Source organism: Dromiciops gliroides, chromosome 1 (genome assembly GCF_019393635.1).
Source record: "Dromiciops gliroides isolate mDroGli1 chromosome 1, mDroGli1.pri, whole genome shotgun sequence".
Classification (NCBI taxonomy): Eukaryota; Metazoa; Chordata; class Mammalia; order Microbiotheria; family Microbiotheriidae; genus Dromiciops; species Dromiciops gliroides.
This window is the reverse complement of record NC_057861.1, coordinates 638,369,704-638,393,455: the sequence shown is the minus strand read 5'-3', so window position 1 is coordinate 638,393,455 and position 23,752 is coordinate 638,369,704. Positions and strand designations below refer to the sequence as shown.

At 38.7% G+C, this 23,752-nt stretch overlaps 1 protein-coding gene across 3 annotated transcripts in view; it reads left to right on the top strand.

Moving 5' to 3' along the window:
- The window catches only part of LOC122736007 (histone-arginine methyltransferase CARM1-like), a 271,431-nt gene that overhangs the window by 140,629 nt on the left and 107,050 nt on the right, over nucleotides 1-23,752 (top strand). For all 3 annotated transcript variants that reach the window (XM_043977993.1, XM_043977980.1, XM_043977985.1), the window contains exons 3-4: nucleotides 11,557-11,663; nucleotides 17,342-17,446. In XM_043977993.1, coding sequence (XP_043833928.1) covers nucleotides 11,557-11,663; nucleotides 17,342-17,446 — 212 coding nt within the window. The remainder of the gene's footprint in view (nucleotides 1-11,556; nucleotides 11,664-17,341; nucleotides 17,447-23,752) is intronic.

Sequence of the window (23,752 nt, the reverse complement as noted above, 5' to 3'; positions counted from 1 at the left end):
ATCCTTGCCTATTCTGAATGCTAACATTTCTAGTACAATATTAAATAATAGAGGTGATGATGGACATCCCTCTTTCACCCCTGATCTTATTGGGAAGGCCTCTAATTTATCTCTATTACATATAATGCTTGCGGATGGTTTTAGGTAGATGCTGTTTACTATTTTAAGGAAAGCTCCACCTATTCCTAAACTCTCTAGTGTTTTTATTAGGAATGGGTGCTATATTTTGTCAAAAGCTTTCTCTGCATCTATTGAGATAATCATATGATTTTGGTTAGTTTTCTTATTGATGTGGTTGATTATGTTGATAGTTTTCCTAACGTTGAACCAGCCCTGCATTCCTGGTATAAATCCCACCTGGTCATAGTGTATTATCCTGGTGATCACTTGCTGTAATCTCCTTGCTAATATCTTATTTAAGATTTTAGCATCGATATTCATTAGGGAAATTGGTCTATACTTTTCTTTCTCTGTTTTTGCTCTGCCTGGTTTTGGTATCACCACCATATTTGTGTCATAAAATGAATTTGGTAGAACTTGTTCTTCATATATTTTTCCAAATAATTTGTATAATATTTATTTAAGGATTTTATTTCCTCTTCAGTTAACCTGGGCAGTTTGTATTTTTGTAAATATTTATCCATTTTATTTAGATTATTAAATTTATTGGCAAACAGTTGGGCAAAATAATTCCTAATTATTGACTTAGTTTCTACTTCATTGGTGGTAACATCACCCCTTTCATTTTTTTTTAATGAGGCAATTGGGGTTAAGGGACTTGCCCAAGGTCACGCAGCTAGTAAGTGTTAAGTGTCTGAGGCCAGATTTGAACTCAGATACTCCTGACTCCAGGGCCAGTGCACCACCTAGCTGCCCCACCCCTTTCATTTTTGATGGTAGTCATTTGGTTTTCTTCTTTCTTTTTTTAATCAAATTAACCAATATTTTATCTATTTTATTGGGTTTTTTCCATAAAACCAGCTCTTAGTTTCATTGATTAATTCTATAGTTTTCTTGATTTCAATTTTATTCATTTCTCCTTTAATTTTCAGGATTTCTAGTTTAGTATCTAATTGGGGATTTCTAATTTGTTCTCTTTCTAGCTTTTTAAGTTGCATGCCCAATTCATTGATCTCCTCTTTCTCTTTTTTATTCATGTAAGCAGTTAGAGCTATAAATTTTCCCCTAAGCACTGCTTTGGCTGCATCCCATAGATTTTGGTATGTTGTCTCATTATTGTCATTCTCTTGGATAAAGTTATTGATAGTTTATAAAATGTTAAAATAAAAGTGAATGGGGGGGCAGCTAGATGGCGCAGTGGATAAAGCACTTGCCCTGGATTCAAGAGGACCTGAGTTCAAGTCCGGCCTCAGAAACTTGACACTTACTAGATGTGTGACCCTGAGCAAGTCACTTAACCCCCATTACCCCACCAAAAAAAAAAAGTGAATAGGACGTTCAAGATCATCTAGCCTCATACCTGTATTTTACATATGATAGGGAAAAGTCCACCTGAACTTTGAATGAACTGTCTCTTATTCAATTAAATCCAATTCCTTCAAGGTTTAGCTTGAGTACCATCTCCTAATTAAGGCTATCTCAAATTTATGCTCACATACACATATCAGTAGAACCCCTTCCTGAATATATTTTGCATATATTTTGTATTAATTTACCAGCATGTAGACTTCTCCAAAATGGAATGTAAGCTTCTTGAGAGCAAGAGCTGTTTCATTTTTGGTTTTGTATCTCTAGGGTCTAACAGTACCCAGCATATTGTAGGTTCTTAATGAATGCTTGCTTAGTTGAATTTAATGAACATTTATTAAGTTCTTAGCATATGCAAAATGCTGTGCTTGGACACTGGAGAGACAAAGATGAAAAATGACATAAATCTTGTCCTCTGTTTATAATCTAAAAAGGAAGGGAAATGACATTAAGCTAAATCTATACTTTGAGAACCTTTTATAGGTGAAATCCTACATTCCCAGTGGCTGGCAGCCCTTTGCCCTGAAGGAACAGAAGGAAACATGACTGGTGCATGAATGGATGAATGGATGGATGGATGGAAAAGAAAACAATTTAAAGCATTTACTGCATGCCAATCACTGTTCTAAGTGCTAGGGATACAATGCAGATAGCACTTGCTCTTGAGGAGTTCATATTCTAATAGAACAGGGGTTCTTATCCTAGTCTGAGAATAGCTTTCTGGGGAAGGGGGGGTCTGTGAACTTAGATGGGGAAAAATTATATTTTTATTTTCACTAACTTCTAGATAACATTTAGCATTTCTTCAACTATCAGCATAAGCAAAAAACCCCAGTAAAATCAATAGTAACTGTGACTTTACCACCAATAGAGATCACAGATATTTTCATATCATGTTATAGTTGTTGCAGCTATCTCAAAATATAATTTGTGTTCATCACTGTTTCAAAATTACTCCAGTCCTTAGATTTGTCATCTGACTGCATGTGGTCACAATCTTCGTGTCTACAGGTTGTTATTGTAGTGTAATTGATTTCCTTTGTAATCTCATTTAATTTTATGCATTTACAAACACTATTCTGAAAAGGGATCCATAGGCTTTACCAGACTGCCAAAAGGGTCTTTGATGCAAAAAACAACAGTGAAGAATCTATGTAATAAAGGGAAGCCAATGCATATAGGATGGTTCAGCTGAAAGGCAGATGAAAAGGACCAGTGCTCTTTAAGCTGGAGTATTAAGGTAAATGGTAACATATCTTCTTCATTATTATCTGGATTGATAAAATCATATATGCTTCTGATATTGAATCATTTGATAGTGACAAGATTCAGGGGAAGGAGGGGTTGAAAGCCTTGTTTGTTAGTCCTCAGTGGCTATAGCTACTAATTAGGCATACTGTAATACTTCTTGTAGCAGCTGCTAGGCCTCATCCCTCCAAGAGCTGCTCCCTTGGATGATGGTTGTGAGGACTGGGCTAATGTAAACAGAGTTATTAGCCTAATGGTCATTGATATTCCCAAGGTTCTCGGGTACACACACACTAACTCTACTAGCAGGCATATAGCAGATCATCCACCACTCTCATTGCATATTTTGGTTCTCTCGGCTTTCTTGATCCACTTAGTCTCATCTCAATGTCTTTGATACCATCTCTGCTCTTAAAGTCTGTGCCTCATGTGGCTCCAAATCCTAGTTCTTGCTAAATTCCTGCTTCTCTCTTCTGGGATTATGATTCTTCTCTTGGATCCTTAATCTGTAGAACCACAGCCTTATTTAATTAGCTCTTACTTGTCTGTTAGACTGCTCAGGGCACATACTGCCCTATAAGAAGGTACTTATGGTAGTTCACTAATTAAATGCCATTAGATTAAATCTAGAAAAGACCTAACACTGTATTCCTGTTTATAATAGAATAATATTATAACAATGTTCCATTATGCTAGTGAAGTTAGATTAATTTTTTCTATCACTTCCTACATAGACTGTGGCTCAGTACTCTGGGTTCACACAAGTCAGATCCAATACGGGAGGCTGACCACAAAAGTAATTTTTCTATTGGTCCATTGTCTCCACTTAGAGTTAATTATTCCAGTAAAATCTCTAAATATAGTTTACATCTGTCCTGTGTCTGGGTTTCCCAAATATGGGATAGACACAGAGGTATGTTGGAGTTGGTTTGTACCAGCTAATTGTTAAATTTTCATTGTGAGCATTTACACCCTGGATATAAGTAGATGCTACAAATTAGGGCTTAATTTATTGTTTTGCTTATTGTCTAGACTTAAGAAAATAGTGGAGGAAATGCTAATAATGCAGATTAAACTAGAAAATATGTCATATGTACATTTTTCTGGAGATCCAGTTGTTAAACATTTACCTAATTACAGGGTACCATCTCCCATAGACATACTCAAGGAAGAGATAATATGGGTTCAGATTTTCATGCTCAACAAATGAATGTCCCTAGTAGATGAAATGACTACTAATGTCCTTTTCTTTTCTTCTTTTTTTGCAGGGCAATAAGTGTTAGGTGACTTGCCCAGGGTCACATAACTAGTAAGTTTCAAGTGTCTGAAGCCTAATTTTAATTCAGGTCCTCCTGAATCCAGGGCTGGTGTTTTATCCACTGTGCCATGTAGCTGCCCCCTAACGTCCTTTTCAAATAAAAAAAATCCTGTGATTCTGAGATAAAAATAATTGGATTGAGGTTGATTGTATATAGCTAGGCTATATTAATATGGTGTGACTGACAATTTTGCTCAAATTGTTAGACAAACAGTGCAATTAGATTCTGTAGAATATGACAAAAAATTCTTTTAGGGGAATAAAAGTTCAAGGATATGTAGGAATATAATAAGCTGCTACAGATTTTAAAGCATCATTCTTAAAATACAAGGTAGTTATCAAAACTATCTGAACTAGCTAAGAAATAGAAGAGTATATGATCAGAATAGATGAGATAAGTAAGATCTAGTAATTCATATACACAGTATCATAGTATTCAGTTAACCTAAGAACACAAACCACTACAGATAGTATCAATTATTTGAGAACATCCCAGAAAACTGGAAAACAATCTGGTAAAAATACATTTATATCATCTCCCTACAGATCATTTAAATTCAGGTGAATTTGTCCATCAATTATGATACATTGGGGCAGCTAGGCAGTGCAGTGGATAAAGTACAGGTCCTGGATTCAGGAGGACCTGAGTTCAAATCTGGCCTCAGACACTTGACACTTACTTAGCTGTGTGACTCTGGCAAGTCACTTAACCCTCATTGCCCTGCACACAAAAAAGAAAAAGAAAAAAAAAGTATGTTGAACATAACCTTTAATAAAAATAATAAAATGAAGATACATTTATTAATCAGTTAAGTTACATTTAAAACACCAAGTCCATCAGCTACCTTCAGAAAGAACTGAGCTTGAGGCTACCATTGGAGCAACCTTTGACATTCTAGTGGATCTTTAGCCCTCCTATAGGGTCCCACATATTCCCTTCTAGATTTGCAATGTCACCCTGTTGAATTGTATACCCTTCTTACTAAAAGCAAACATACTTTGGGACTGATCAATAAACATTTCCCTATCCATCAGACAAGCACTATCTGAATAACTCACAGGCTTTGCTCTCCAAGTAGGATGCTTCTCAAGAACAGTATTAGATAATTCCTTTCAGCACTAGGAAATATCCCCTTTCTAACAGAAGGTCCAGTTCCCCAAATTCTTGAAGTTGGAACTCTCTAATTTGAAGTCACCCATGAGACATCTTCCAAGGTTGTGATTCCTTCTCAGGTCAACTGGATGCAGGCTGCTTCTGTCATGTGCTTTTGTAGAAATCAGTTAAACCACAGTGGCTGCCATCTCTTCAAATGAAAAAGTCCACTCTCAGGATACCTCCTCTCAGCAAAAATATCACATGTGCCCCTGCCTCAGAGCAGTCATTTTCAGTTCCCAAGAGGAGAGGAGGGCACAAAGAGGAGACTTACATGAGCATAGGCTTCCCTTCCCTCTGAAGCAAGTATACTCTGTTGCCACTGTCTATTTTCTCAGTAGGAGGAGGTGAAAAGGAAGTGATTCTAAGAGAGGAAACTGGTTTCTCAGCTTTTGTAGACCACAGAGAAGACAGTTAAAACAAGAGATTCCATCCTTTTGAATCCCATCCAGTCAATCATCTTGGAGACAGCTCTAATCACTTGTAATAAAACAGGAGTTCTACATACTCTCATCAATATCCCCAGTGGACATGCCCACCTCTACATGAGAAGGTGCCCCTCAGATGCCTCCAACTAGAGGCTTATGCCCTATAAACTTCTCAGATTGAGTGAGGAATTAATCAAGTTGATGAACACTTCCATGATCAAACTACACACAAACACACACACACACACACACACACAGACACAGAGGAATGGATCATAGTTTGGTACAATTCAAAACTGATGCAAAGAAAGCAGCCATGTCTTAGTCATATTGGCAAATGTCCACTTTCTTTTATATTGTCTGAACAGCCAGGTGGTTCAGTGGATAGAGCAGAGGACTTGAAGTAAGGAAGACCTGAGTTTAACTCCTGCTTCAGACACTTACTGTCTATTTGACCCCTAGGCAAGTCACTTAACATACTTTAGCCTCAGTTTTCTCACCTGTAAAATTTGGGTGATAATAGTACCTGCCTCAAAGTACCAAAGTCAAATGATTTATAAGGCTCTCTTCAAACCCTAAAGCATATGCTAGCCTCTATAGTTCTAGGTGTGGTCACCTGTGTCACCAATTAGTCATTACCCTTTCATAACAAAAAAGTAGCCTGGCATCTTACTAAATGAATTGACTGCACAAGCAGACCCTCAAACAGGATCGCTTAAAATAGCAAGTATTTGAGAGATGCAGATACAAAAGAAATTGGTTTGTCCCAGAAGGCCAGGTAAAGGAGTATAAATATGTGGCCCAAATAGAAAATGATGTATTTTAATGATTCAGGCCAGAAATTCAAAAGGGTAGGCTTATAGTCATGACCATAGCCATAATTGAATGTGCAGATTGAAGAATTTGGTTTCTCCTTCCAAAGAATAAAGAGAATGATGATAACTGACCTGTTATACTTGTGGCATAGAGATTACCATGATATTGTGAAATATTCATTGAAATTAGAATCAGAGGACCTGGATATGTAGCTTAAATCTGCTAATTACTAGTTATATGACCCTGGGCAATTCAATTTAGCTCTCCAGGCCTTTGTTTAATTTAATTAAACACTTATTAAGCACCTAATATGTGCAAGGCACTATTGATATAGAGACAAAAGCAAAACAACCCCTCCCCCCATGGAGTTTAAATCTTAATGGGCAGACTGAATGAACACACAGAAAAATATAGAAATGAATAAAATATATTCAAGAAATTTCAAAAGGGGGATATAATGCTAGCAAACAACCAAAGGAACCAGCCAAAGCTTGCATAGGAGATGGCACCTGAATTGTCCTTTGAAGGAAGGTAGGGATTGGCAGAGATGGGAAAACATTTGAGAGGAGACCCATCTGGGCAAAGGCAAGGACAAAAGAAGCAAAAACAGTCACCAGTTTAACTGGAAGAGAAGGGGGAGAAGGGAACAAACATTTATAAAGCATCTACTATGTGTCAGGCACTGTGCTAGATGCTTTGATCCACACAACAACCCTAGGGGGTAGTTGCCATTATTATTCCCATTTTACTGTTGAAGAAGCCAAGGGTCAGAGAAGTTAAGTGACTTGCCTACAAGGAAGTGTCTGAGGCCATATTTGAACTCAGATCTTCCTGACTTCAGGTCCAGCACTCTACCCATTGGGCCACCGAGCTCCTTCTAAAGAACATATGAAGGGAGAGCACACGAAGGAGGGTAATGTGAAATGGGACTGGAAAGGTGGTAACCAGTCTGTAGAGGATGTGATATGCTTAAATGCCAGGTTGAAGATATACTTTCTCCTAGAGATGAGGCAGAGCTACTGAAGATCTGAGTTAGGGGAGATTTAGTAATATTAATTTCACAGCTTTCTGGTGAATGAATTAGAGAATAAAATAAAATGGAGATAATAATATGCTCACTATATCTAGGGAGTTGTTTGAGGATTAAAGTTCCTTAAGAAGTTGTTTAAGAACTATACAAAAAAATCAACTTAATTATTTTAAAGTCACCTGTTTTTATTTGTTTTTGCAGGGCAATGAGGGTTAAGTGACTTGCCCAGGGTCACACAGCTAGTAAATGTCAAGTGTCTGAGGCCGCATTTGAACTAAGGTCCCCCTGAATCCAGGGCCAGTGCTTTATCCACTGTGCCACCTCGCTGCCCCAAAGTCACCTATTTTTTAAAAAAATTAAACAGCCATTCATTAAGTATATGCCACTATACCAGGTGCCAAGAATAAAAATATAAACAATGAGAGTCCTTGCCCTCAAGGACCTAACATTCTTCTTAGGACATATAATATATATGCAGAGATAGGCTTAGCATCAGGAAGACTTATCTTCATGAGTTCAAATCAGTCTCAGACACCTCCTATCTTTGTGACCCTAGGCAAGTCACTTAACCCTATTTACCTTAGTTTCTCATCTGTAAAATAAGAGGAAGGGAATAGCAAACAACTCCTGTATCCCAACAGAGAGTGGGACCTGACCGAAAAGTGACTGAACATGCAGAGATAAATATAATAAGTGGTAGGGCATGATGGGGGTGAAGGGCAAAGGAAAGGTTCAGATAAAGTCCTTTAGGAACATCCGAAGTTAAAATGAACACTTTCAGCTAGGGGTGTGTGGGTGAGGGAAAGCTTCACAGAAGAGGGTATCTAAACTAAGCATCTACAGTGAGGTAAGTTCTACAAGTTCGAGATGAGGAGAGAGTGCATTCTAGGCTTAGGGACTGCCTGTGCAGCTGCACAGAAATAGTAGAGAACATGTTAAGTTCAGAGAACTGCTTAGTAATCTACCTGGGAAAACTTTAATAATCTAAAAGAAAGCTGTAAAAAGAAGGGATGGAGATTTAAATACCAGGAAATGATTTGATGTCTTTAGGTAGATGGTAGAATGCTGTAAAGTTTAGAAAGCCTAAGAATCCCTGGTACAAAAACATTTTCAAAATCTTCTGCCTTTTTTTTTTCTTATTTTAATTATGGCTTTCTACCCACATTTCTTCCTCACTTTAGCTCTTTGATTTGCATCTAGGATATACTCTATGTGCAGGAACTAATTGAGAATAGAGACAGATGGACCTCATAAGGTTTCCAAACCCTAAATCTTTACTTAGATGAAACCCCCAGTGAGGGAACAACTGAAACTCCTAATTTTATTCATTATCGATTTCTACTCATCCTTTAAATCCCTGCTCAAAAGCCACACCCCCACATCTCTGGCAACTATATTGATTCAGCCTCAATACCTCCTCTGAGCTCCAGTTCTACATGTAAAAATGCCTGCAGGACTTCTTCACCTGATTATCCTACTAGCAGCCAAAATTCAAAATGTCCCCAAATAAAAACATCTTCTTCCTTCTTCACCCAGACTCCCTTTCTGCTATGGTGCAGCCATATTCCCTGTCACCCAAACTCAGAACCTAAGCATAACCTTTGATTCTCCTGCCTCCTTCCTCTTTCTTTTTTGTTTTTGTTTTTGTTTTTGTTTTTTGCAGGGCAATGAGGGTTAAGTGACTTGCCCAGGGTCACACAGCTAGTTAAGTGTCAAGTGTCTGAGGCCAGATCTGAACTCAGAGGGTCCTGAATCCAGGGCTGGTACTTTATCCACTGTGCCACCTAGCTGCTGCCTCCTTCATCTTTCCCTGCAGATTCCATCTTCATGTTATCTTATATCTGCCTTAAACTCCCTTCCACTCACATTACTGAAATATTGTAATAATGTTGCAGGTCTATCCTTCCTCACCCGTCCAACTTTGACAAGGCTATCAAAATAATCATCCTTGTTCATTAAATGAGCATTTATTTGTCAAACACTTGAGTGCCTACTGTGCAGAAGGCATTCAAAAATAAAACACGAGGACCTTCTATTCTATGTTCTACTTCCTAATGCACCATCACTAACCTGCCCAAAAGCCCTCAATGCACACCAGTCTGACTACACCCTACACATCCAGGCTTATTTCCCATTTACTTCCTTTCCTGAAATCTACATTTCAGCCAGACTGTGAACTGTTCTCTTCCTTCATCCTCCTTCCTCCTGCCTGGAACATTTTCCTTCCCTCACTTGACCTGTGAGGTCTCACTCATAGGGTAGCTTCTTCAGTAAAGTTATCCCTGATCCCAGCAGCTGAAACACAGTCATAGATCATTAAAATTGAAAGAGTCCCTAGAGATCAGATAGTCAAATGATCATAGAATTTAGAACTTAGGGGGACTTTAGAGGCCACTTAGATCGAGCTGTTCTTTTTCCAGAGAAGAAAACCTAGGCTCAAAACGATTAAATGACTTTGTCAAAGGCCCCATATTCAATAGCAGGGATTCTGAGTATTTTTGCACAGGTCCTTAACTCCAGATCTATAAGGAAACATGGCCTCTCTAATGATTTCCCCCTCCTCGGATTTCCTAGAGTGCCTTAATTGGATCTGTCAAATTGAAAGTGGAGAGAATACTGGATTTGAAATCAAAGAACCTGTGTTCAAATCTCAGGTTTGCTGCGTACTTCTTATGTGATATTAGGCAGGTCACAAACTCTCTGCATCCTAAGTTTTCTCTTCTCTAAAATGAGGGTATTGAACTGGATGACCCCAAGGTTTCTTCTATTCTAAATATATGATCCTGCCCTGTATTGGATTTTATTTCTATATATTATCCTCCCCTGTAGACTTTAAGCTCTGAAGGCAAGAAGCACAGTGTCATGTATGTAGTAGGCAGTTAATAAATGAGAGTCAGCCCAGTATAGTAGAAAGAGCACTGGGTTTGGAATGAGGAAGGGGTTATACTCAATAACCTCGAAGGTTCCTCCCAATTGTAGATCTATAAATCCTATAAATTGCTGAGTTCAGGTTTTTGGCACCTTTGTTAATTCTTCCATTCAATAATGATCTGTCTCCACCTTCTCTTTCCCTGGCCAACAGCCACCACCCCAACATATCACTTCATTTTACATCTTACACTTGCCACTTAGTAGGTGTGTGACCTTAGACAAATCACTTTTCCTTTCTGGACTTCAGTTTCTTAATGGCCAAATCATTGGCAGCCAGGTTGCATAAGATTACTGATAAAAATCTTTTCACTCCTAAGATAATCATTTCCATAACTCTCTAATGTACTTATCATGTGTTCTTTTTATCTGTGTTTGTGTTATCCTTTATCAGATAGTGAGTTTAATTTAAGTCCAGGAAAATATCTTCTCTGAAATTTCTCTCTCCGCCCCACCTTTTGGAATTTGTCATCAAACTACCTTAAAGCCTGTGCTGGGGCTGTCTGTACTAGCTAGACAAAGACACTTATAAGCATATTATCTGCCCATATCTCTGAGAAGTCTCACCTTGAAGTTTAATGATGCCATTGGAGCAAAACAGTTTTATTAGTTAATTTTTTCAAACAAAAATCCCTCTTCCCTCCCTCCTACCTTCCCACCCCCATGTTTGTAAAGCACTAAGCACATAATTCCCTATTTCATATAGTGGGAATTATATAAATGCTTATTATTCCCACCCCCTCAATTGAGAAAGCAAGAACAAACAAGTTTTAAGAAGGATAATTTTGGATAATAGATATAGGGCTAGAAGAGACTTCAGAGGCCATCTCTAGTCCAACCCTCTCATTTTATAGATAAGGAAACTGCAGATCAGGAAAGTTAACAACTTGTCCAAGGTCACACAGGAAATGAGCACCAGGGGAGGGATTTGAAAGTAATGTAAATAAAGTTGTGTTCTCTCTGAATGGGCAAAGCCAAATATGGCTGCCACTCTACCACTGCCCCAATGCTTCCCAAGATGTTAGAAAGAGGCAAAGGCACTGTCCTCCACTCTTATTTTTTTCAGTTGTCCTTCTTGAGGGCAAGCAGCTTGGTAGGTCCTGCCATTCCAAGTATATGGACTTTTACCTGTACTTTTCCCTTTCAGAATACAGTACATTTTCAAATGCCTTAGAGAGATATCGGAAGCAGAAGAAGGAACACTCAGTGTTCAGTCAGCGAACAGAGGCGGCCTCTGCTGCACAGTATTTTCAGGTATGAAGGAAAATAATAGTGGCTAACACTGATATCATGATTGGAGATTAAGATGTATGTTTTCTTTTTAATGCTCAACTATGCTGTGAGGTAGGTGCTACAGGGATTACTAGCCTATTTCACAGATGAGGAAGCTGAGACTCAGGAAGTTTAAATGTGATTTCCCTCACAGTCCAGTAAATGACAGATTTAACCTGGATTTGAATCCAAGTCTTCTTGGGTTCTGCACTTTATGATGTCATATAGCCTAGAATTTCAGTCTTCCATTTGAGAAATTACCTAAAGCAGTGTTTCTTTACTCAGGGTTCTCCCTTGAGCCCTTGCATCCAGTCATCATATTTACCTCAATGTCCAACAGTATGTAAATATATCAGCACTACCTATCTCACAGTGTTATTGTAGGGAAAGTGTTTTGTGAAAACTTAAACTCCTATGGAAATTTGTTATGGCAGCAGTGGAGGGCTGCAGCAGGAAATATTTCTGTACCCTTGTGTAACCCATTTGTCAGAGAGCTCCAAGGCAAAAGGAACCCTCAGATTCCATGTTAGGTTGTCATGAATATCTCATAGCTCAATCTTCCACTAAAAACATGGAAAGAAGTCTCTTCCTCAGACATATTCCGACACCTTTTCCCCAGTGTACAAGTGCGTTGGCCACATTGTTCCAAAGGAATCTTTATGGAAATAAAAATCAACTAACAGAATCTTGATGTAGTAGAAAGATCACTGGGTTTAGAGAAAGCAGACCTAGACATAAATTCTGGCTCTGCCGCTTACTGCCTGTATATCTAACTTTAGGCAAGTCATTTTGCCACTTGGGAGCTCAGTTTCCTCATCTGCAAACTAAAGAGGTTGCACTATTTGATCTTTAAGGTCTCTTCTAGGGCAGCTAGGTGGTGCAGTGGATAGAGCACTGGCCCTGGATTCAGGAGGACCTGAGTTCAAATCCGGCCTCAGACACAACACTAGCTGTGTGACCCTGGGCAAGTCACTTAACCCCAATTGCCCAAAAAAAAAAAAAAAGGTCTCTTCTGGCTCTAAATCCAGTGATCTTATCGTCTCCTGCAACAATCAAATCATAGTAACTAATGTCCAGCAGTGATTTTGTATATGAACTCTGCATGGCTTTGGTTGCCCTTCCTTCTATGAGAAGCATCTTCTAGCCTGCCATTATGCTCATAGCTCCACCTGTGCATTATGGATATTAGCCAGGGGAACTCTGAGGGTCCTTCTACTGGTGGAGAGTCAGCCTGTTGTGGTTGAAGAAGTATTGGATCAATGCTGGACCAGAGAATTTGGGTGCAAGTGCTGAATCCTTTTACTTGTTCTCTCACCCAGGGCAAGTCATTTCATCTGGAGGCCTGTTTCCTCATCTGTAAAATGGTACAATTTTATTAATACCTTCCTCACAGGTTTGTTGTTGAAAGCACTTTACAGACTTAAAAGTGCCAAGTGAACTGTGAATTATTGAGTCACAGAATATTAAAGCTGGAAGGGACCTTAAAGATCTAATCCAACCTCATTTCTAGTCTACTCATTTCATAAATGAGCAAATTGAGGTCCAGGAGAATTGAATTCCCAAACCACACAACTACTAAGTGACAACTGGACCTTGAACCTTGATCTCCAAATCCATTACTCTTCCCACTCCCCCCATGTTTTTCCCTCAGAGGACGATTAAATTACCAAAATTAGTAATAGTCATAATGATACTATCATCTGGTCCATGATTATGCTCTTTTAGCAGAAACAAAAATTTTTAGCATTGATCAGGGATTCCATCCTCTTGAGGCTTATCCTCTGTGTTCACAGTGCCTCTGCATGCATTCATATTCGCCCACTAGTGACACTCCAGCTGTTTTTTGAGAGCCCTATTATTCTGGGTCAGGAAAAAAAGTACCTGTGCCTCTGATTCTATTTGTAAAGAGGGTGGCAGTAACCTCATTTCAAATCTTCAGCCCTTCTTATCTCTCAGTAAAAGGGTTGGGCATCTCTTCCTCGGGGAACTACCCCCTAACTGTCCAGAGGCTGGCCAGGCTCTCTACTTGTGCCACAGTTTACTTTCATTCCCTAAGTAGCGCTGATCACATTTCCTAACACTCACTGATAAGCACTGATCACAAGGCCTTGTCCCAAGTGATATTCTCAGTAATTCCTGAAGACTATATAACATGACTCCATGCTACTTCTTAACTTTCTTGGGGAAGGCCAGAGCCCTGAATCTTGGCCATAGCCAGAAGATGTTAACTTGAATCCACGCCAAGTATTCCTTGGTTGTGTAACCATGGGTGAGTCGCTTCTCTACAGGCTCCAGTTTCCCCATTTGTGTAAACTCCAACTCTCTTCAAGCTTTTTTTCTCTCCTGAACTAACACTCACTCACTCACAATTCTGATAGATATTGGTGTGGCATCTTAGGAGAGGAAGCTGCTACTCACTCTTGAGATCCTAGTGGTAACCCCACTATAGAGGAGATACATTTCTTACACTCCTAGAGCTCCTGAGCCCCCAATGATATGTTTTTTTAAAAATACAAAATCAGTCACAATATTAACTCTTGGGGGGCAGCTAGGTGGCACAATGGATAAAGCACCAGCCCTGGATTCAGGAGGACCTGAGTTCAAATTCAGCCTCAGACACTTGACACTTACTAACTGTGTGACTCTGGGTAAGTCACTTAACCCTCATTGCCCCGCAAAAAACAAACAAACAAACAACAAAAAACACAATATTAACTCTTTAAAAAATATACTTAACAAGAAAACAAAAACAAGAATAATCATAACCTTTACTCAATGGAGAGGGCAGCTAGGTGGTACAGTGAATAGAGTGCCTGGCCTGGAGTCAAGAAGACTCATCTTCCCAAGTTCAAACCTGGCCTCAGACACTTACTAGCTGTGTGATCCTGGGCAAGTGACTTAATCCTGTTTGCCTCAGTTTCCTCATCTGTAAGGAGAAGAAAAGGGCAAACCACCCCAGTTTCTTTGCCAAGAAAATCCTAGATGAGGTCATGAAGAGTTGAACACAACTGAAATATCTGAACAACAGCAACAAATTACTTACTAGAAAGCAAAATCAGGAATCATTAAACAGCACAGTCTACCCATAAACCTGGGTCAGACTCTCTCACCAATGCACATAGTTCCTAAGGGAGGAATGACAATGAACTTAGAGAAATCTAGCAGTAAGACACATGAGTAGGGAAACCTTAGTTATCTTTTTACTCCTAAATCCATGTTATTTCCTTATTTCTATCAAGAGCCTCCCGTCTTTCCATACACCCAGGTTAATGCACATCATCCTTTTAATCCTCAAGTCAGAAACCATGGGGTCATCCTCAAGACTTCATTTTCACCCCACATAGTCCATAAATTGCCAAGTCCTGTCAATCCTTCCTCCATAACATTCTTGCCTCTGTCCTATTCTCTCCACTCTTATTCAGGCTTTTACCCGCTCTCACCTGGACAGTCTCACTAGCCTCCTAATTAGTCTGTATTCTTATATTCTATTGGTCTGTATTGGACTGTATTCATTCTCTCCCGTCTGCCCTTCTCATACCTGCCAAACCCAGATCTAACCATGTCACTCCTCAACTGAAGATGGGAAGAGGGAAAAGAAAAGCAGGGAAGAGGAAAGGGAAAGGAGGGCAGGGCAGGGGAGGCATTATTAAATGCCTCTTAAGTGCTGAGCACTAAGCTAAGCTCTTTACAAATAGTATCTCATTTGATCTTCACAACAACTCTATGAAAGAGATGCTTTCATGATCCCCATTTTATAATTGAAAAAACTGAAGCAGACAGAGCTTCCCACAGCTGAGGCTGGCTCAGAACTCAAGTTTTCCTGACTCCAGGCCCATCCTTTTATCTGCTGTACCACCTCTTCAGTGACTTCTAATCCCTAGGATGAAATACTAACTCCTTGCTTTGATACCTAAAACCCTTACTAATATGGCTCCAACCTGTCTTTCCAAACCGACTACAAATTATTCTTCCTCATGTATTCTCTGCTCTAAGCAAATAGCCCTAGTTACAATGTGATATTTATTCTCTTGTCTCCATACCTTTGAATAGGCTGTCCCCTATATCTGAAATGGTCTCCTTCCTCAACTCCACTTTTTGAAATTCCTGGATTCCTTTTAGACTCAGCTCAACTGCTGCCTCCTACAACTTTCATGTTCCTTTGAGGTGTTACTGAAATTACTTTGTACTTAGCTTGTCTGTATTTCTCTAGGTTTGTGCTGTTTCACCAAGCAGAATATAAATTCCCTGAGGGCTGGGAATATTTCATTTTTGTTTCTGTGTCTCTAGCATGATACCTGACACATAATAAGTGCTCATTGAACTGAACATGATCTCTAAGGTTTCCTCCAGCTCAAATATCTATGATTACTATGAAATATATATAGATAGACATATCTATATCTACATATGATTTGGGGGAAATAATGAATTCCTAACTCCTTGGGTTTACTACTGCATAGACAGAACTATATTCAACTTGATAATTAGGAGAAGAACATTGACATGGTCCCACTTGATCATTAGGTGTGTGAACGACAACTCTCTTGGAATTATTACTTTTCAGATTTCATAGGACAACCGTATCGGTTTACACATTTGAAGAGACCCTCTTATTAGCATTAATAGTGAATCAGGTTTTTGAAACTTGGGAATGATTTAAGGTTATTGGCACTTTGTCGTTTGTTTAATAAAAGGGCATTTCTACTTAAGTGCAATAGTTTTAAGAAATACATGTTTTATTTTAGCATTGAGTGTGGAGCAAGAGGTAGGTCAGGACCAAACAGTTGGGGGTTATTTGTTCAGATCTCACTTCTGACACCACCTATATCTTTGGGCAAGTTGCTTAATTTCCCTGGGCCTCAGTTTCCTCCTCTGTAAAATGATCTCTAGAGCTAGGATCTCTTGGCCACTACCTGTTTTCCATCTTCCCAGGCAAAAGCCCACAATGGAAAGAGAGGATGTCAATGATTCACCAAACTGTCATGGTGCATTACCCTACTGTGATGTTGTTGTAGGGGTGAGGGCAAGGCAAATGTTACTTGGGGCCACCTTTATTTCAAGCCCTGTGCTCCTTGTCTTCCTTCTCTTTCTCTGGTATATTCCACTTCATATCCTCTACCTGCTTTGTGATTCTGTTTGTTTTTAATGGAGATTACTCCTCAATCCTCTGAACATTTTGAGTCTTGTACACAGAAGAGGTTTAGTTAGTGTATGTGTGGAATTGAGTTGCACTGAATCAAACCGAAGACAGATGTGCACTATGTGAGTTAGAAATCTATCTTCGGGACAGCTAGGTGGTGCAGTGGATAGAGCACCGGCCCTGGAGTCAGGAGTACCTGAGTTCAAATCCGGCCTCAGACACTTAACACTTACTAGCTGTGTGACCCTGGGCAAGTCACTTAACCCCAATTGCCTCACTAAAAAAAAAAAAAAAGAAAAAGAAAAAAAAAAGAAATCTATCTTTCCTACCAATCTTGGAGGAACTAGATGTTTTGGCTTCAAATTCTGTCTCTGGTGCTTACCAGGCATATGTGACCCTGAACGCAGTACATCCCCATTCTGGACCTCAGTTTCCCAATCTGTAAAATGATGAGATTGAATTCAATGTTCTTTAAGGGTTCTTCCAGTTGTGTGATTCTGCAACTTATCTTTCCTTTTAGTTTTATGGGTGTATATCCCAACAGCAGAATATGCTACAGGACTTTGTGAGGACAGCTACCTACCACAGAGCCATTCTTCAGAACCACACAGACTTTAAAGACAAGGTAAGTCCTCTAGCTGGTTGTTAACTGTATGTGAATTTGACACAGCAGTATTAGAAGGAAAGCCTGAATCTCCAGAACTGTAGAATGATCCCAACAAGCAGGCCTAGATCACATTGTGTGTGTGTGTGTGTGTGTGGTGGGGGCAAAGGGGCTATGTGTTTATTTTTTTCAATCTTAATAGTATTTTTCCAGATACATGTAAATATAGTTTTCAACATTTTTTAAAAGATTTTTAGTTCCAAATTTTCTTCCTTCTTCCCTTCCCTCCCCCCTCCCCAAGGCAGAAGGTAATCTGATATCGGTTATATATGTACAGTCATATTAAACATTTTTTCACATTAATCATGTTATGAAAGAAGAATAAGAACAAAAGATGAAAACCTCAAAAAAGAAAAAATAGAAACAGAATGATTCAATCTCCATTCAGATTCTACAGTTCTTTTTCTGGATGTAGAAGCATTTTTCATCATGAGTCCTTTGGAATTGTCTTGGATTATTGTATTGCTGAGAAGAGCTAAGTCTATCACAGTTGGTCATCACACAATATTGCTGTCACTGTGTATAATGTTCTCCTGGTTCTGCTCACTTCACTCAGCATCAGTCCACTTAAGCCTTTCCATGTTTTTCTGAAATCTACCTACTCATCATTTCTAATAGCACGATAGTATTCCATTACATTCATATACCACAACTTGCCCAGCCATTCCCCAATTGATGGGCATCCCCTTGATTTCTAATTCTTTGCCACCACAAAGAGAGCTACTATAAATATTTTTGAACATGTGGGTCCTTTTCCCCTTTTTATGATCTCTTTGGGATGCAGACTAATAGTGGTATTACTGGGTCAAAGGGTATGTACAGCCTCATCACCCTTTGGGCATAGGTTCAAATTGCTTTCCAGAATGGTTGGATCAGTTCACAACTCTATTGAAAATGAATTAGTGTTCCAATTTTTCTACAGCTTCTCCAACATTTATTATTTTCCTTTTTTTGTCATATTAGCCAATGTTAGGTATGAGGTAGTATGTCAGAGTTGTTTCAATTTGCATTTCTCCAATCAATAGTGAGAGCATTTTTCATATAGCAATAGATAGCTTTGATTTCTTCATCTGAAAACTGCCTGTTCATATCCTTTGATCATTTCTCAATTATGAAATGATTCATATTCTTGTAAATTTGTTTTAATTCTCTATATATTTTAGAAATGAGGCCTTTATCAAAAACATTGGCTATAAAAATTATTTACCAGGGCAGCTAGGTGGCGCAGTGGATAAAGCACTGGCTCTGGATTCAGGAGGACCTGAGTTCAAATCCCGCCTCAGACACTTAACAATTACTAGCTGTGTGACCCTAGGCAAGTCACTTAACCCCAATTGCCTCATCAAAACAAAACAAAACAAAACAAAAATTATTTACCAGCTTTCCATTTTACTTCTAATCTTGGCTGCATTGCTTCTGTTTGTACAAAATCTATTTAATTTAATGTAATCAAAATGATCCACTTTGCATTTCACAATATTCTCTCTCTCTTGTTTGATCATAAATTCTTCTCCTCTCTATAGACCTGTGAGATAAACTATTCCTTCCTTTCCTAATTTGCTGTGGCAAATTATTATTTATGTCTAAATGGTTTATATGTTATATTTTCTCAGTAGAGCATAATCTCCACCAGGGTGGAAGCTGTTTTTCATTTTGTCTTCATATCCTTGATGCCTAGAACATTGCTCTGTACCCAAGAGTTGCTTAACAAAAGCTTAGTGGGCCAGATTAGATGCAGTTGGGCAGAGTACATACTTAGTAACCCTGAAGGGAACACTCCACCTTGGTAGCAAATGGTATAAAGTATTGCCTTAAATAGATTGCAACATTTTTGGCATTAGTGTTCCATGTTGCCCCTTATTAGTCCATGCATAGAATTGCATACAGAACACCTCTAATGGGAAGGCAAGATGACATAGCCAGGAGGCTAGAAGACCAGGAGCCGAGACGCTTGGGTTCATAGTAATAGCTCCCTCCATTGGGATACTTTGTGACCTTGGGTAAATCACTTCCTATTCATGGGCTTCATTTTCTTCAGTAGTAAAATGTGAGCATAAGAAGAATTCACCATTATGTAGAGAAATGGTTTGAAAGTCAGACGAATTGGATTTGAATCCTGACTCTGCCACCGGTAACCACAGACAAGTCGATTTACCTCCTTTTGCCTCATTTTCTATGTAAAAGGAGGGGGCCACATTCAGTAGCCTCTAAGGAGCCTTCTTGGTCTAGATGTGTAATTCTCTGATTCTCTAAATAGAGCCCGAAGGTCTCTTTTCTTCTCAGGGATAATTGGGAAAACTGTGATGTCCTACTATGTGTGTATCCTCTGATGAAACAAAAGAGATGTACAGAGACTTCAGTGATTTGGGGTTGGGTTTTTTTGCTTGAATTTTTACTGAAAGTCAGTCTAAAATTATACTGAAATGTCTTTGAGGAAGATGGTTGTTGGGTTTTTTTTTTCCCACTCCTCCCAACAAGAGGCTTCCCAAAGGAATTTTTTTTAATTAAGAAGAAAATGGCTGTGTAGAAATCCTTCCTCAGAGTCTCTCCCTCCACCACCAACCCCAAACCCCTCAAGACCCAAGCACTGGTGAAGAAACTAGTTTTGTTCCTTAAACATGAGCAGGAATTTGGACTGTTTTCTTAGACATCCACAGTTTGTCCAAAGCTATTTTTAACCTCAAAAATGCTTGATTTTTCATTCTGCCTTATCCCAGCAATTTTAATGAAAAAATTGGCTTTGCCAGAACATTGCTGGCTGAGAATTGTGTCTGGCCTGCATCCAGGGTACTGACCCTGTTGGTCACCCACCAGCCTCTCCTCCTCTGAGCTTGCCTTAATTGCAGTCTGCCTATTTTTAGCTTCTTGCAAAGTGTGCACTAGGGAAAGTCCATCAACCTGAAGGTGCTGGACTGTAGAGTGTTAATTCAGAAATGTTTTGACATATGTGTCAAGGCACTGGTTTCTGGAAGCAAGAACTTGCAATAGTGGGCACCAGCTGAAAGTGTATTTTAAAAATCAGCATTTTAGCAAAGGAGAGAATCCTTAGTGCAGCAACTACTTAGTGCTTCCTGATGTGATATTGGCTTAGCAGAAGGGGATTTAGAGATTTAACAGCTTTAAACACACACACACACACACACACACACACACACACACACCCCAAAACAACACAACATACACCTGCTCAAATTATCAAGCAATATTCAGATTTGGAGAGCTCTGCTTCAATCCATGATAGGTGATTTGTCTTTGGCATGAAATCATGATGTTTTTGAGCTATAAGGCCAGGGCATCTCTTTTTAATCCTGCCATAAAATTCTCCATAAATTTCCAGGCACTGCTGATAACAGTTTAAGTAGGGCTGCTAGAACTAGTCATCTGCTCACTGATAAAGCCTGCCCCAGATTGTTAACTGTTTGAATTAAGTGCCATGGCACACATCTATTTAAAATTGGCTGTAAACTCTATTGAGGAGAATACTGGCTTTCTTTCTCTTTCTTTCAACCTACTTGGCATGACTTCCACTGTTAATACCATGCCAATGAATACCTTGATGATGCCCATGTTGCAGGGCTATTCTGGGATATTCTGGGTAATATATCCTACCTAATGTGCTTTAGACTTTGCAATCATACTGATATAGCAGGGAAAGTCCTGCGTTTGGATCCAGGGGGCCCTGGGTTTAAATACAGGCTTTTCTATTTACTAGCTTACTACTTACTTTGGGTAAGCCACTTCCTCTCTTTCTGTTCAGTTTCCTCAGACATGGCTCAAGGGGATTGGACTAGATCAAATATTCTTAACCCTTATTGGTGTCATAGACCCATTTGGCAATCTAGTAAAACCTATAAACCCCTTATGAGTGTAATGTTTGTTTGTTTGTTTTTTAAATAATAACTGAAGGAAATGCTAAATTTCAGTTAGAAGTTAAAAAACATAAAGATAGCAACTTTTCCCATCCATGTTCATGGATTCCCTAAAATTTGTCAAGACCTTTTCAACCCGGGGCAACTAGGTGGCACAGTGGATAAAGCACCGGCCCTGGATTCAGGAGGACCTGAGTTCAAATCCGACCTCAAACACTTAACACTTACTAGCTGTGAGATCCTGGGCAAGTCACTTAACCCCAATTGCCTCACCAAAAACAAAAACAAAAACAAAAAAGCAAAACCAAAAAAAGACCTTTTCAGTGTTCTTAACTTTTCAAATATAATGTATTTAATAAGCAGCATTTAAAAAATTAATGTAGGGCTGCACAAAATTCCATTCTAAGTGTACCACAGGGGTGACCCTGAGTCCCCAAAGGCTACAGCAGCAGAATATAAGCTCTGACAGGTTCTACCAGGTTGAAAAGGTTTTGAGGACAGTTCCAGCTTGAGAGTTTGTTTTTCTGAAGACAAGCCTGGTTTGTCTATGTCCCAACATCTGTTGCAGAGGAAAAGATAGAAAAATTCTACAAATAATTTAACAAGACCCTCCAAATTAAATCAAAATCTACTTTGTCAATCAATTATTTCAGTGAAAATTTAGCAATAGGTGAGAAAAGCAAAAATTATTGGAGAATATAGATCATAAATAAGTAATGAGAGAAGCAAAAAAAAATTGAAGATTACAGAGAAGTTTCATGTTCATATAAGAGGATTTCTTAATATTTTATTTTTCCCAATAACAGGTAAAGAAAAGTTTCAACATTCATTTTTTAACATTTTGAGTTCCCAAATTCTCTCCCCCACAAATCACCTCCCCCAACCCTGAGATGGTAAGCAATTTGATATAGGTTATATATGTGCAATCATGCAAAATATACTTCCATATTAATCAACCTGTGAAAGAAAATGCAGACAAACATGAAAAAAAATTTTAAAGTGAAAAATAGTATGCTTTGATTTGCATTCAGACTACATCAGTTCTTTCTCTGGAGATGAATAGCATTTTTCTTCATGAGTCCTTTGGAATCATGTTGGGTTTGCTGAGAATAGCTAAGTTATTCACAGTTAATCATCATACAATGTTGCTGTTACTGTGTACAATGCTCTGGTTCTGCTCACTTCACTTGACTTGTGTAAGTTTTTTCAGTGTTTTTTTAATCCACCTGCTCATCATGTCTTATAGCATAAAGTATTACATTACAATCATAGATCACAACTTCTTCAGCCATTTAATTGATGGACATTCCCTCAATTTCCAATTCTTTGCTACTACAAAAAGAGCTACTATATTTTTGGATAAGCAGGTTCTCTCCCCCTTTTAAAAAATCTGTTTGGCATACAGACTAGGTGTAGTATTTGGGGCAGATAGGTGGTACAGGGGATAGAGCATTGGCCCTGAAGTTGGGAAGATCTGAGTTCAAATGTGACTTATGATGCTTATTAGCTGTGTAACTCTGGGCAAGTCACTTAACCCCATTTGCCTTAAACATCCTGGGCCATCTCCAGTTGTCCTAGTATATATCTTCCCATTGAACCCAGCTGGCTCTGAAGGAAAGAGTGAGGTTGGTGACTTTGCACAGCCCTGCCTCACTTAAATCCAATTCAGTCATGACATAACCCCGATATCATGGTCCTCTTCAAGAATGAAGGACAAACAGCAACAATAGTAGTTGTTTGTTGGGGCAAAAGGTATGCAGAGTTTTATTATCCTTTGGACATAATTTCCAAATTTCTCTCCAGAATGGTTGGATCAGTTCACAATTTTACCAACAGTGTAATAGTGTCCAATTTTTCCCCAATCCCTTTTGACATTTATTATTTCCCTTTTCTGTCATATTAGCTAATCTGATAGCAGCGAAGTAATAACTCAGAATTATATTAATTTTTTCTCTAATCAATAGTAATTTAAAGCATTTTTCATATGACTATAAAGAACTTTGATTTCTTCTGAAAATTACCTGTCCATATTTTTTGACCATTTATCAATTGGGGAATGGCTTGTATTCTTAAATTTTAAATCAGTTCTCTATATGTTTGAGAAATGAAGCCTTTATCAAATATACTTGCTATTAAAATTGTTCCCCAGCTTTCTGTTTTCCTTCCAATCATGCTTACATTGGTTTTGTTTGTGGGGGGAAAATTTAATTTAATATAATCAAAAGAATCCATTTTATATATTGTAATACTCTATCTTTTCTTTAGTCATAAATTATGCTCTTCTCCATAGATCTGACAGGTAAACTATTCTTTGCTCTACCAATTTGTTTGTGGTGTTACCTTTTATATCTAAATCAAGTTCCCATTTTGACTTTATCTTGGTATATGGTATAAGAGG